The sequence below is a fragment of the Piliocolobus tephrosceles genome, chromosome 7 (assembly GCF_002776525.5).
Source record: "Piliocolobus tephrosceles isolate RC106 chromosome 7, ASM277652v3, whole genome shotgun sequence".
Classification (NCBI taxonomy): domain Eukaryota; kingdom Metazoa; phylum Chordata; class Mammalia; order Primates; family Cercopithecidae; genus Piliocolobus; species Piliocolobus tephrosceles.
This window is the reverse complement of record NC_045440.1, coordinates 107,877,192-107,891,256: the sequence shown is the minus strand read 5'-3', so window position 1 is coordinate 107,891,256 and position 14,065 is coordinate 107,877,192. Positions and strand designations below refer to the sequence as shown.

At 42.9% G+C, this 14,065-nt stretch overlaps 1 protein-coding gene across 1 annotated transcript in view; it reads left to right on the top strand.

Annotated features, from left to right (window-relative positions):
* Window positions 1–8,408: 8,408 nt before the first annotated feature.
* The window catches only part of DPYS (dihydropyrimidinase), an 87,037-nt gene continuing 81,380 nt past the window's right edge, over window positions 8,409–14,065 (top strand). The window contains exon 1 of the mRNA XM_023223351.1: window positions 8,409–8,672. Coding sequence (XP_023079119.1) covers window positions 8,409–8,672 — 264 coding nt within the window. The remainder of the gene's footprint in view (window positions 8,673–14,065) is intronic.

The window sequence follows — 14,065 nt, the reverse complement described above, 5'->3', positions numbered from 1 at the left end:
TGCCCCTTAAGTACATGGTTGTGTAACAGGTGGGCAGTCAGGTGTTATTCTTCACCCACAACAACATATTTACCGTGTTTCCCATGTATGGTTCTAAATGGATATCTCTTACAGCAAAAATAATTTCCTCTCAAGAAGTATTTGTATAATGTCAATCACGTTTTTCATGAAAAAGGAAGGTAACTCCATTACCTTCCATTTATATTCGAGAAACACAAGTAGTGAAATGAAATCACATGGACAGTGATGCAGAGGTAGTAAGGTTCTAACTTCAAGGAGAGTGGGAAGAAGTGCAGATAAAAAGGGGCACACCATGACTGCCTCTCTCTGTATCTCAAAGTCTTGCTTACACCAATTCCTCCAACATCTGGGTCATCAGAGCCTTACCAGTGTCTTGTCTACATAACTTAAATGCAGTGTTGTGAGGGTTCTGGAACAGTGCCTGCTCTCCCTGCTCCAGCCCTAGCTGTGGTTCTGGCCTAGGGCCTCCCAGGGCTCCTGAAAAAGTTACAGCAAATCCCAGTGAGGTGCACCTTGCACTTTAGACCTTGACATCACTGAGAATTTTTGTTTTATTTGTAGGGCACAGAAATAGTGCTGCCAACTCGCAGACAACGTTTAAAACCAAAGTAGGTGATCTCCTCCTCTGCAGATATCCTGCAGCTTGCTTTATATCCAAGCCTAAGGTTAAATTTTCTTTTTAAACAAAATAAAATACAAATAATAGATTTGGAGTTGCCAGGGACCAGGATTTGTGGGGGAGAGGACTGACCAAGCAGGGCACAAGGAAACTATTTTGGGGTCATGGAAATGTTCTCTACCTTAATTATGGTGGTGGTTACATAACTTTTTTTTTGTCAAGATTCATAGAACTCTATGCTTCTTAAAGATGACTTTTACTCCATGTATTTTAGTCTATTTTTATTAAAAAGTAGAATATATAATATTCAAACTCTGTTTGATCTATGTAGCAAAATTCCAAGTGTTTCGTTAATGTTAAATAATCTTGCTTCTTAATTCTCAAGATCAGAAGAAGCATTTCATAAGCTTGTGTATCTCATATTTAAAAGTCATAACTACTAATGAAAAGGAAGTTGCTGAAATATGGGAGTAACATAGTTGGTTTTGCTAATAATATATAGCAAGCACTGTGCTGTGGGCTTTAAATGAATCTCTCTTTCAAAGTTTACAACCACCCTGTGGATGGGAAGCACCATTAGGTGGAAAACAAGAGCTTAAGAGTAGTTAAGAAACTTATCAAAGAATCACAGATAATAGATAATGAAATCAGAGTTCACTTCCAGATCAGTTTGGCTACCAAGTACAAGCCTATTTATTAATTTTATTTTGCTTTATTATATTTTTTCTAATCAAGGGAATACTTTCATTATTCCCCTAAAGTTTATTATATGATTGGAATATATTTTGCTAAAATACTCAAAACAACTTGGAAATTATGACACAATATGAGTGAGTTAAAGGAGTAGGAGGGTTTCTGTGGGTTCAAGTGAGTGCTGTTGGCAGGATGGGTGGACACACTTTTGAGCAGAACCTGGTGTTTCTTTGTCATTTCTTAAGAAGGCAAAATCCTTTTGTTCAAGGGGAACAATGTTAGGTACCATGATAGGCTAAATTATAGCCCCCAAAGATATCCAGATCCTAATCCCTAGAACCTGTGAATGTTGCCTTACATGGCAAAAGGGACTCCCAAGATGTAATTAAGATAAGGATTTTTTAAATGGAGAGATTATCCTGGATTATCCAGGTGGGCCCTAAATGCAATTACATGCATCCTTAGAAGAAGGAGATTGAGGGAGATTTGACACAGAAGAGGAGAAGACAATGTGATTACAGAAGCATCCGTAATGTGATTATGGAAGAATGAAGCGATGTGGCCATTGCCAATAAATGCCAGCAGCCACCAACAGCTGGAAGAGTCAAGGAAACAGATTCTTCCATTCAGAGCCTCCAGAAGGAATCGGCCCTGCTAACACCTTGACTTTAGCCCACTGAAGCTAATTTTGAACTTCTGGCATCCATCAATGTAAGCAAATAAGTCTGTGTTCTTTCCAGCCACCAAGTTTGTGATAAGTTGTTACATCAGCCATAAAACTAATATACTTAGTCCTCCCACTTATCCCTGATTTCACTTTCCAAGGTTTCGTTGCCCACAGTTAACCTGGGTCTGAAAATGGGAATCCTCCCTTTGTCTAGCATACCCACGCTGTAGAGGTTCCCCACCCACTAGTCACTCAGTAGCCATTTCAGTTATCAGATTGGCTGTTCCAGTATTGCAGTGCTCGTGTTCAAGTCACCATTATTTTACTTCATATTGGCCCCAAAGCACAAGAGTAGTGATGCTGGCAATTCTAATACGCTAAAGAGAAACAGAAAAGTGTTTTCTTTAAGTGAAATGGTAAAAGTTCTCCACTTAATAAGGAAAGAAAAAAAATCATATACTGCGGTTGCTGAGATCTATGGTGAGAACAAAACTTCTATGCATGAAATTGTGAACAAGGAAAAAAGAGATTAGTGCTAGTTTTGCTGTTGCTCTTCAGACTACAAGAGTTACCGCCATGGTGTGTGGTGGATGAGTGCTTAGTTAAGATGGAAAAGGCATTACGTTTGTTGAAGATATGAAAAGAAACGTGTTCCAGTTGATGGCAATCAAGTTTGGTACTATCTGCAGTTTCAGTACTATCCGCAGTGTGTCCCCTGAGGATTAGGGAGGACTTACTGTACACTGCAAGAGCCAGCTTCTCCAGGATATGCTTGAAACTGCCTGTTTAGCATCAGAATATCTTTAACAAAAAACAAGCAAACAACCAAAAAACAACACCACCACCATGTAATACCAGACAATATTGGAAATAGGAACTTTTAAGTAAGTAATTCCTTGAACTTCTTAGAGTTACACAATAGCATATCCGAAAGTTCTTCCCCCAGGCAGTTCAGTGTTGGTGTGTTGAATCTGCTCCCACCAAATTTGTTAATTTACTACAAAAGGACTGCTTTATAACTACAATTATAAAGTTATAAACTATAGTTATAAAGTTATAAACTATAGGTTTTTTGAACACTGATGACACTGATCGCCTGAGCAAACACATAGACTGACTCTACAATATTGAGATGACTGAATGAACCAGCCTGGAAGCAGCAGACAGAAGTGAGCAAGGTCTGAAGGTAATGTCCACGATGTCAGATTTCATTCTGGGATCATCATTGATTCACATATGTAATCCGAGGCCCGGGTGCAGCCAGGATTTGGACATGGCTTTGGAGCGTGGAGTTGCATAATGGGTAAATTACAGGTTCCAGAAGGAAAGCCTTGCCTCCAACATTGACTGCCATGTGATCTTGGGCAAATCATTTGACCTTAAAAGGCTCATCTGTTAAAGGGAAAAACAGTACTTAGCTCAAAGAATTCTGAGGATTAAGTAAAATAACGCACACGAAAAAACTTGGCCAAGTACTAACTTGATGTTAGTGCTGGACAAATCTCAGCTACTGTCACTGATACTGTTATGTGGATTACCTCTTTTCTCCTTCTGTCCAGGAGTAGTGCTTCAGGGACAGTATCCACTGGAGTTGTGTACTGGGCCAGCTCTCTCTATGGCCCCCCAGAGTCAGGGGAAACCATCCCTGCCTATCGTGCATGTTAATTCTGAGCAGTGATTAAAATGTCATACCTGTTCTTCAGTATGAGGACTTTAAAACCAGTCCCACCAAGCATCACCGCCCCATCCCCAGGACTGTAGGTTTTACACTCTGTATGTAGCTCCTTTCCAAGGGGATCCACTTAGCTCCAGTGGAAGGACCAGAAATAAAATAGTTCTGAATCTAGAAGGCAAGTTTTACTTGGTTCCCAATTCACTCATCTGAATCTGGGAAGAGTGTAATTCTAGGACTATACCAGGCACTCTCCATTCAGAGAATTGTAAAATTATAAAAGTGGGAAGGGTGGGTCTTACAAGCTTTTGCCAACCTAGCTGTGGAGGAGGCAGAGACCCTGAGCTGTTAAGTGACTTGCCCAAGCTCTCTGCAGAAGCATCAGATTACTATTAGATTAGATTACTATTTCCTCATTCAATTTTCTTCCACCCTTTCCATGCCATCTACCTTTCCCAACGCCCACTTTCATCACTGATTCAAGTATGCATACATTACCCTGCCAGGGAATTCTATCCCTCAGTGGTCCAGGGAACTGGAGTTTCCACAGATGCTGGTGCATGTGCACTGCTTTGAGATGCCCAACTCTCCTTGCTCAGTCTCACTCATCCACCCTCACCATTCCTTCCCTGTGCCCCAGAGGACTCTTCCATTCGGTGGAAACAACAGCCTAAAAACCTCTCCTAGCCCACAGGAGCCTCTAGTAGGAGTGGAGAGGGTCAGGAGCAAAGGGAAAGCAAACTTGGCACCTCCAGGATAGCCGAAGACTGAAATACAACTGACCCTGGTGGACTCGTTTCTCGAAATCTCAACCATTCAGTGAAGGAAGTCACCTGCTTGCTTCTCCAGGCTTTCTCTCCCTGTAGACCATCAAGAACGGATGGGAGCCTCTTCTTGCCAAATCACCCTCACCTACACTTCCAGATAGATGTGTTTTCATGGCTTAAGCATTGACAGTCTTTGTAACCATTATGTAAAATGCTTCTTTAAAAACAATTCCTCTGAGGAGTAATGTATTCTCAGACATCCTTGATATGTTCATCAATGCAACTGACTCTCTCCCCAGCAACAAGAATGAAGAACAGCAGGAGCTCTGCATCCCACTTTTCTCCCAATGCCAACATTGTGTCCCCTGATTCTTGTTTACTGCCCATGGAGGGCCTGGAGTGTCTGGGTAAGGAGGAGGTATGGTAGGACAAAGAAAACGAAGGTGAGTGTGTGCTGAGAACAAGTTTCCCCCACTTAGCAGGTTTGTCCAGGCTCAGCCACCTGCCCAGCAAGCTAGTGTGCGGGAATGATGGCCAGAAAGGGGCAAAGTCCCTTCTGTTCTGTGAGCTAACATTTCTCCCTAAAACTACCCCCCTCTCTTTTATTGCCGTCAGTGAATCTCAGTGAGCCATTTCCTCCCGCTTCGGTGACATTCTACAATCCCCCTTTCTTGATAAAAGTTTGAGTTAATTAAGTGTGGGAAGTTTGTTTTGTGTTGTGTTACAGGGCATTTCATGATGTAAACTGTCTAAGATAAAAGAAACCTTTGAAATCATTAATCTGGACAGTTTCAGAAAGGATGGCACAACTGCACTGACATCCAATCCTATTTTCCTAAGGTGGGGCTTACTAGTACAGCTTGTAGAAATTTCATTATGTTTATAATTACCCCTTTCACCCTTACACAAAGGTCCCTTGACAATAGTTGCATAACCTCCTTGGGTTTCTTGTTCCTGGCTTGACAGCCAAATCTATGGAACTTTAAATTATTGATGCTTTCTAATTTTTAATTATTTTGAGGTTTGTGTAAGCTGAAGCTTTAGGAGATTTGGCAATAATAATACTTCACATTCCGCTATTGAAAATGCCACCTTTGAGGTCACATGTGACCACCTTGTCTCGAAACATGAAGAAGGTATCTTCCCAGTGTCTGTCAGTGGAACCTGCAAGTGACAAAAGACTCAAATCAGCTTAAGCAAAAAGTGGAAAGTCTAGGCAGGGGGCTTTAGGCATGGTGGGATTCAGGAACTCAGTGTCATGAGAAGCCAGCCTCTCTCCATCTCTCCTTCCTGTTCTTGATGTTGGCTCTATTCACAGAAGGGCTATTTCTCTGTGTTGTCTAGAAGGCTCCCAGAAGCCCTTTGTTTACACTCCCTAGGATTCAAGTCCAGGAGGAAAGAATAAGCCTCTTGTCTGCTCAACCTAAAAATAGGAAGTCTTGGGATCTGCACTCACTTCTTGGGAATGAGAAGTCAGCTTGGAGCATGTGCCCATCCCTGTATCATCTGTGGCTTGAGGATTCCCTGCCTTGATTGGAAGAGTCTAGGTGACAGCTCAGTCGCAGAGCTAGAGGTCCCATTGTTATGGGTGGGTCTTTGCTCTTAGAGCTCCCAAGATGGTGGTGGGCCCCTTCCAAGATGGCGGCAAGCCTATTGTTCTCTGACCTGGGATTCTTGGCCTCATGGAGTCCAAAGAATGGAACCTTCAGCCATGCAGTGAGTATTATAGCTCTATTAGAAAACGTGGGACATGGAAGAGAACCATGGAACCCAAGGACTAGTGTTCCACTCTATTAGGACAAACCCGGGCACTTAGCCATGCAGGAACAATGGCGAGCCTCTAGCCTGAACGAAGAGGCAATGGGCACCTCGCTGGATCAGGATCGCAGCGGACACCCTGCTGGATCCGGAGGGGTGGAAGTCAGCGGTGGGTCTGCGATGGCAGCAAACAGCAGTGGTGGAGGGTGAGCAAAAGCTCAGCTGGAGCGGTAACAAACACAGACCAGAAGCCTGTGCAGTCAGTTGCAAGATTTAATAGCGTGAAAACAGAGCTCCCATACAATAGGAGGGGACCCGAAGGAAGTTGCCCCTCCCTGCTGGAATGCCTGAGGTTATATCTTGATAATTGTCCCGCCCCCTGTGCTCTCAGGCGATATATGATTTGACTATTTCTTTACCTCCTGCTTTTAGCCTAATTTGTATCTTAGTGAGCCCTCTTTACTACCTGACTGATCGGGTATGAGCTAAGATATAACCCCCATGTTTAAAGGTAGGTGCGGTCACCTTCCCCAACTAGGCTTAGGAATTTTTAGTCAGCCTAGGAAATCCAGCTAGTCCTGTCTCTCACCATCAGTTTCTCCAAAACAAGTGTTCTGAGACTTCAGGCAGAGGATTTCCCACCAAAGAAATGCCAGTGACTGTTAACAGAATAAGGATGAGAATACATATCTGGTCAGCAGATGCCCACCCCACCTCCCCACAACCCTTCATAACCCTTCTGCAAGATTCCATCCTGTTGCCCTTCTTAAAATTCTGCATTCCTGTCTTCCATCACACAAACTGTGGTCTCCCTTCTCTCTGACCACTCTGTCTCTTCTTCCTCCTTCTCCCCTATAAGCAAAGGGATGGTCCAGGATTCAGTGTAAGCCTATCCCTCGTAGCTTAACCACAAGGAGTGCATTCCTTCATCCTCTCTGTGCCTTTACACACTCTGTTCGCTCTACCTGGAGTACCATGTCCTCTTTCCACCACTCATCTCTGCGTGTTCACATTCTCTGTATCCTAGTTCAAATACCTCTTCACAAATCTTCCGTATCTGATTTCTTTAAGCCAGAAATAAACTCACTCACTCCTCTAAATTCTTATCTTTATCCCTTCTCAAATATATAATGTTCTGCTTTATATATTGAAATATGTATGTGTGTCACTGTTAGCTGTTAGCTACTTGAGGGTGGAAATGTGGTTTATCTTTCTCACTTAGCCCTCTAACCAATCCCCCTAGTCAGGTAAGCTTTGTAGTCCTTACAAAACCAATATTTAAGTGAATTTGCATGGTGCTTCCCACTTTATTAAGGTGTATTCACAGCCATCATCATATTTGCTTCTCAAAGCAAATCTGGAAGGCAAGAACAAGTATTACTCAGTTTTATATATGAGAAAACTGAGGAACCAAGAGAATAAAATATTTAACTGAAGATCTCTAAACTGGTTTTGTGGAAAAGCTGGGAGTAGAAATCTAAATCTTTAGAGTTACAGTACCAGTTATTTTCCAAGAAACACCTGCTGATATGTGTTGCATCATTAAAACGTGGAGAATAGATGACACCAAGTCGTTTTATTTCAAATAGATTAAATATTTTACTCTGATCCCTGTGTCTGCCAATTACTGGAATTATATGATAATTTGCTCCTGGCTTAAGAACGTTTAAAAGGAAACCCAGATCGAGTGGCTCTGTTCTGGCTTGGGTGTGTTTGGGTATTTTTGTTGCTACTTCTGGTGATGGTTCTTGCTTTCCTTCTCCCTCTGGATCTGTCTTTTGGTACAAACACACCCCCAACCAAGGGAAAGAATGAGGTGGATTTCTTTCCCTCAAGCGCCTAATCTTATGATGAAAAACGCATGTCCCTTTCTCTTAAAACTCCAAGATCTTTCCCTTCCAATGACTCCGAAGCCTGGGTGGATACCACGACTCCGGGCGCAGAACACTTGGGATGTGAGTGTGCCAGGACCGTGCGGACCTTTTCAATTCCGGCCTTTGGGCTCCAGCCCAGCCTTCCCGGGGGAGGAGCCGCATGTGCGGCCAGGTCATAAATCCGCCAGGCCGCCGTGCTCCGCATTTGCGACCCGAGCCAGAGCTCGGGGACTGTCGGTGGAGACCTTGCAGGAGGACACCCCCAGCCCGGCCAGCCCAGCCCAGCCCAGCCCCTGCGCGCATCCCGGGCCGGGTAGGACCTGGCGCGCCCCTTGCCATGGCGGCGCCCTCGCGGCTCCTGATCCGCGGGGGTCGCGTGGTCAACGACGACTTCTCGGAGGTGGCCGACGTGCTGGTGGAGGACGGCGTGGTGCGGGCGCTTGGGCACGATCTGCTGCCTCCCGGGGGCGCTCCCGTGGGGCTGCGGGTCCTCGACGCCGCCGGCAAGCTCGTCTTGCCCGGAGGCATCGACACACACACGCACATGGAGTTTCCCTTCATGGGCTCGCGGTCCATCGACGACTTCCACCAGGGCACCAAGGTACCTGCCCCGCCGCGCCACCGCCCCGCGGTACCCACGGAGCCTCGGGCAGCCTCCCCAGCGGTCCTGGGGTCCCCAACAGGGCAACCTCGCACAGCGCGGTGCTGAGGGGCTGGGTGGGCGGGAAGGAGCGCAGCCCCGGCGGGTGTCAGAGGGGACTCAGATTCTCTTGGCTGGGGTCCCTTCCAGGCGCCCCTTCTGGGCAGCAGCCCAGCAGCCTTGACTCAACCAGACGCCCTCGACTCCTCCCTTTGCTTAATTTGACGAGTTTAAGACCATCCCCTTAACCTCGTTTCTCTATACCGCTTACTCCCCAAATCCCCCCGCCACCCCATTTTGATTGGTGTTCTGTGGCAGTCAGAAATCTTCCATACCTTCTTTAGAATCTTTTTTTAAAGTAGGCAGTCCCAGTCATTTCTCCCAACCGTTTCGACCCATCCTTTATCCCGAGCCAAAACCAAATGAAAAATCCATTCACCTGGTAGTTCCAGCCTTGACTCAAAGTGAGCAGTGTAGCGGGTGATATGACTGAGTGGGCTAGATGCCCACTGTGTTCACGTTCCCGTCCACTACCCTCTGCCCCTACTCCCACCCCCAGTAGAAAAAAATATAGCTCCGACCAGGGTTTAGAAGAAAAAGTATTCCAGAAACGATCTCGCAGCACTCACACACACCAACGCAGCCTCACAGGCTCTCTTCTCCATCCCACTTGCCCTGGGGACACAGCACTCTTGCTTCTGGAGTACCCAGTTTTACTGATGTTGCAGGAGGGCAGTCAGATCACCACTCCCCAGGTGGAGGTAGGCTTGGGTTTCTCTAGATACAAAGGCCTAGAAGTTTGGGTCAATGAAGGAAACTTAAACCAAACTTGTCCAACCTGCAGGCGGCATGCAGCCCAGGATGACTTTGAATGTGGCCCAACACAAATTCATAAACTTTCTTAAAACATTATGAGATTTTTTTTTTTTTTTGCAATTTTTTTTTCTTAGTTCATCAGCTGTCGTTAGTGTTAGTATATTTTATGTGTGGCCCAAGACAAGGGAAGCCAAAGATTGGACACCCCTGCAACATTTCCCCAAACCTCCTCAACACAAGATCAAGAGACTAACAGAGCAGCTTTACAGGAACATAGAGTGAAAATTCTACTCTCAGCACTTGGGCTAAAGTAAAGCCCACACCCTCCTTGAGTCCTGTGTTTTGAGCTGCCTTGAGAGAAATGGCTCCTTCCAAAGTGAAGGTGTATTGATATCCTAAAGGCCTTGGCTTTTCACTTGGACCACACCTTGATGTGCGAAACCAGTTGGGCTATTAAGTCCAGTGTATAGTAGGCTTCCTTCCTTCCTCCCTCCCTCCCTCCATTGCTCCCTCCCTTCCTTCTCCCCCCCACCCCCTCCACCACCCTCTGTCTTTCTCTTCCCACGTGACTGTGGACAGGCTGACGGTCTTTCAAAGCAGTTTCGGTGATAGCTACTTCATTCATATACTGATTTCTGACAGTTTTGCTCTCCTTACACTTCTCCCTCTCCAAGTTCCCCAATCCTCTATGATTGACGGGAATGTTTAACAGAAAAAAAGGAAGGCAGGTAGATTTGACCCAGAGAGAAGGATCTGGGAAAGCTGCTCAGATTGCCATGTGGAAAGCTTCTCCCTGATTACTAATTACCAACCTTTATCATTATGTCAATAAAGTCTTTTGTAGGACAGATCATTGTCTGCTTTAAAAATTAGCAAACTTTGTTTTGTTTATTCATTTTTCCCTTTTGCTAAAAAGTAATATGCACTGAATTTGAATGAACTTATTTTTACATTTTAATGAATTTTTTAGCTATCAAAACAATATGTGATTATAAGAAACAATTGGAAAAATAATAGGAAAGTAAAAAAAAAGAGAAACATTAATAATTCTCCCTCTCAGTGACAGCCAATGTTTTGGTGCATTGCCTTTACGTGTTTTAATATGCTCTGTTTTACATAATTGAGATCATATTGTTCATGTGTCTGTGTGTGTACACCTGTATTTAAAATGTCAGAACTTGCAGTCATAGCACAAGCCCTTTCTGTTGTCATAGACTTATCATTAACAAAGTCCTTTGCTGATGGCAGGGCATCCCATTGAATACTCCCGTCTCCAAGGTGGGGAGCTGCTATTTCTGACCACTAGTATCATTCTCCTTCTTACAGCTGAGCAGTAACTTTCATTCTCTTTCTGCCGTCCAGATGAAGCAGCAAAGAAGAGGAACTGGAATGCTGTGGGGGAGGGGGGCATTTCCTCTCTTTCTCAAGATTATCTTTGCATGCTCCAAGATCCTGGGAAGTGGGGTCTTCCTGGTCTTCTATCTGTTCCTTAGCCATTCTGGGATTCTCTAGTTTAGAGAGATTTATAATTCTTAACTGAGAATGTAGGTCCTTATGCGGTATAGTATGTTGTCAACATCTCAAAGGATTTATCCACCAGCTGATCCTCCAAGCATTTCTGTACTTAAAAGTTGTGAAAACATTAACCAAAAACATGTTCTTCATGAGTTTAGGATCTTAAGCAGAAAACGATATGGTCAGAGATATTAAGGTCAAAGGTTTAGCAAATACCAAAGTCCTGTTGAATATTAAACAGTACTCACAAAGGGGCTGTGTTGCAATAGTCTACTTCAGAGTCAGTTGGTTGGATCCCAAGAGGTAACCACTGCCACCCCCAGAAACAGCTGAGGCTTCATAAAGTGAACCAGATGGGGAAGTATAGATAAACATGAACATTACAGTATTGGCCTGAATTCTGGAAGAAGGGCATTATAGAGTTATTCTGTCTTCTTTCCTGGCCTTCACAATAATCCCCAAAGCAACGTTGGTGGGTGTTTGTTTTGGGGAGCTAGAGACAAAGATAGGCCTTTTGTAAATACTGGTTGTATGATATGTTAAACTTGAAAAACATCTTCTTATTTATACCTATAAGTACCATCTATTTTATCAAGCACATACCAGGCAATGTCATAAGTTATGCATTATCTTCCAAAAATCCCAGATGTCATTGTCTGCTTTTTTACAGTTGAGGAAACTGAAGCTTAAGTTACCTGCCTAAGGTTGTACACCTAGGGCTATAACTGATCGAGTGACTCTTCAAATTCAGTACTGCCTGACCCATCGCTAAAGCTGTTACCTATTAATGTCTGTTCTTTTGAAAAAACATCTAATGTTCAGATTTGTCAGGGTGGCAAGTGATAGATGACAAAGCCGCATAAGTTACATGTTAATGCGAGGCATCTTTTCTCGAAAATAGAGCAGAGTCATCTTTAGAAAAGACAGTAGCTCTTCACTTTCCTAAAGCTAGAGGCAGTTAAGGTTATCAAAACAAATACACACTGCAGGTATTCGGTTTATAAGGCATTTGTATAATACATGCATTTATAGCCACATCATCTGTAAGGCTGCAGAAATGGACCTTAAGTACAGAAAAAACATAAAGTAAAAATGATATATTATGCTTTCAGGAGATGGGCCCCTAAAGGTTAGACCAATAGCTGTTTGCATTCTACATCCAGCAGGCTGATCATTTATAATACCTGACAAATAGAAAAGGATATTATTTGTGGTACTCTATCGATCACTAGATTGTGATGGGACTCAATTTTAAAAACGAATATACATTAACTAAAGGTTATTTATTTCGTAAATCTAATTCATGTCAGAGATTGGTTTAAAGCCTATAATTGATTAGCTTAATTACAGGTAAAAGCTTTCTGAAGTAACTAATGGAAATAATGTTCTGCTTTAAAGAAATCATATTTCATTTTGTTGGTCTATACCAGATGTACAGTGGTCTTCAGATAATTCAATATCTATGAGGAAGGACAATGGAATTTTTTATTCAATAGGTAGTATGAATTCAATAAATCTGAAAGAATTGTGACTTTGCTTTTACTACATTCTGTGATAAGAGAATGAAGTATAAGAGTTTGCCAAGTTTTCAAATATACATAAATTTATATTCAGAGGTGTATGCAGGTTGGAGTGGGTGGAGTTGCATTAAAAACCCAGTAGTGTCAGTAGCTGGCAGGAGGAACATCTTTTTAAATAGTGGGAAACCGTGCAACACACTTATCTTTTTTTCTTTTCTTTTTTCTTTATTGTAAAGGACAAAAAGTTCTCAAAATTATTGAGAAAGGAAATTACATTTTGCTTTGAAACTTTTTGGTAAAATGCCATTGTGGTGATTACTTACAAGGCAGTGTAAGGCATGTGATTAAGCACACCACGCATTTACAGTTGTATTTATAGAGCTTCTGCAACTTGTGGAAGAGCTGTGCTTCAAAAACCTTGGTTGCAAATCAAATCCCCTTTTCTATAGCTTGCCAGAGCTCCAGGCTGGGCTTCAGGAGCTGTATGGGCTGATTTTGTGACCTTGGGCAAGTAACTTCCTCTCTCAGGATTGTCAGCATTTTCTTATCTGTGAAATGAGGCATTGGTTAGATGAGCAATTCAAAAAGAGTTTTTTAAGTTATAAAAACAATATATACTTATCATCCAGACCTTAAGAAAATGCTGGCACATTTTTGTCACTCAATATGCATTAATTAAATGAATTAACTGCTTTTTTAAAAAAGAAAAATGCAGACGAGTATAAAGAAAACTAATATTTAAATCACCTATAATTTTAACATTTGGCTCCCTATCCTTCTAGATATTTCTTTTTTAAATACCACTGGCGAACGTGATTTTGTGGCCACATTATCCTCTCTGAGGCTGAGTCTCAGATCTCTCTCTCCAGCCTCCATATTCCTTAAGCATCAGGCCTCAGTATCTGCCTGTCTCTAGATATCACAACCTGGATATCCCAGAAGAACCTCAAACTCAGCATGTTCCAAACCAAACGTGACCTCTCCTCCAAGTTTTAAACTCATTTTTCTTCCTATTTCCCAAACGTTGATGGTTCAGTTCTCGTCTTCTCCATGATGAACATTTTGGTGATCTCCAGTTTTTTTCCACTATATAGCAATGCTGTGACAGGCATCCTTATATGTAAATTATTGTTCATATTCTTGATGATTGCCTCAGAAATCATCCCTTAGAGTAAAATGCCTGGGCCAATGAGTATTAGACACATCTTAAAGGAGTTTAGCACATTCATTCAAACTGCTCTTCAGTTTATGTGCCCATTGTCATTCCCATTTCACTGCATTCTGGTCGATATTGGATAATGACATTATTTTATTTTATTTTAATTTATTTTATTTTATTTTATTGAGGCGGGGTCTCATTCTCTCACCCGGGCTGGAATGCAGTGGTGCAATCTCAGCTCACAGCAGCCTCAATCTCCCAGGCTCAAGCAATCCTCCCACTTCAACCTCCCGAGTAGCTGGGACTGTAGGTGCATGCCACTATGCCCAGCTAATGTATTTCTT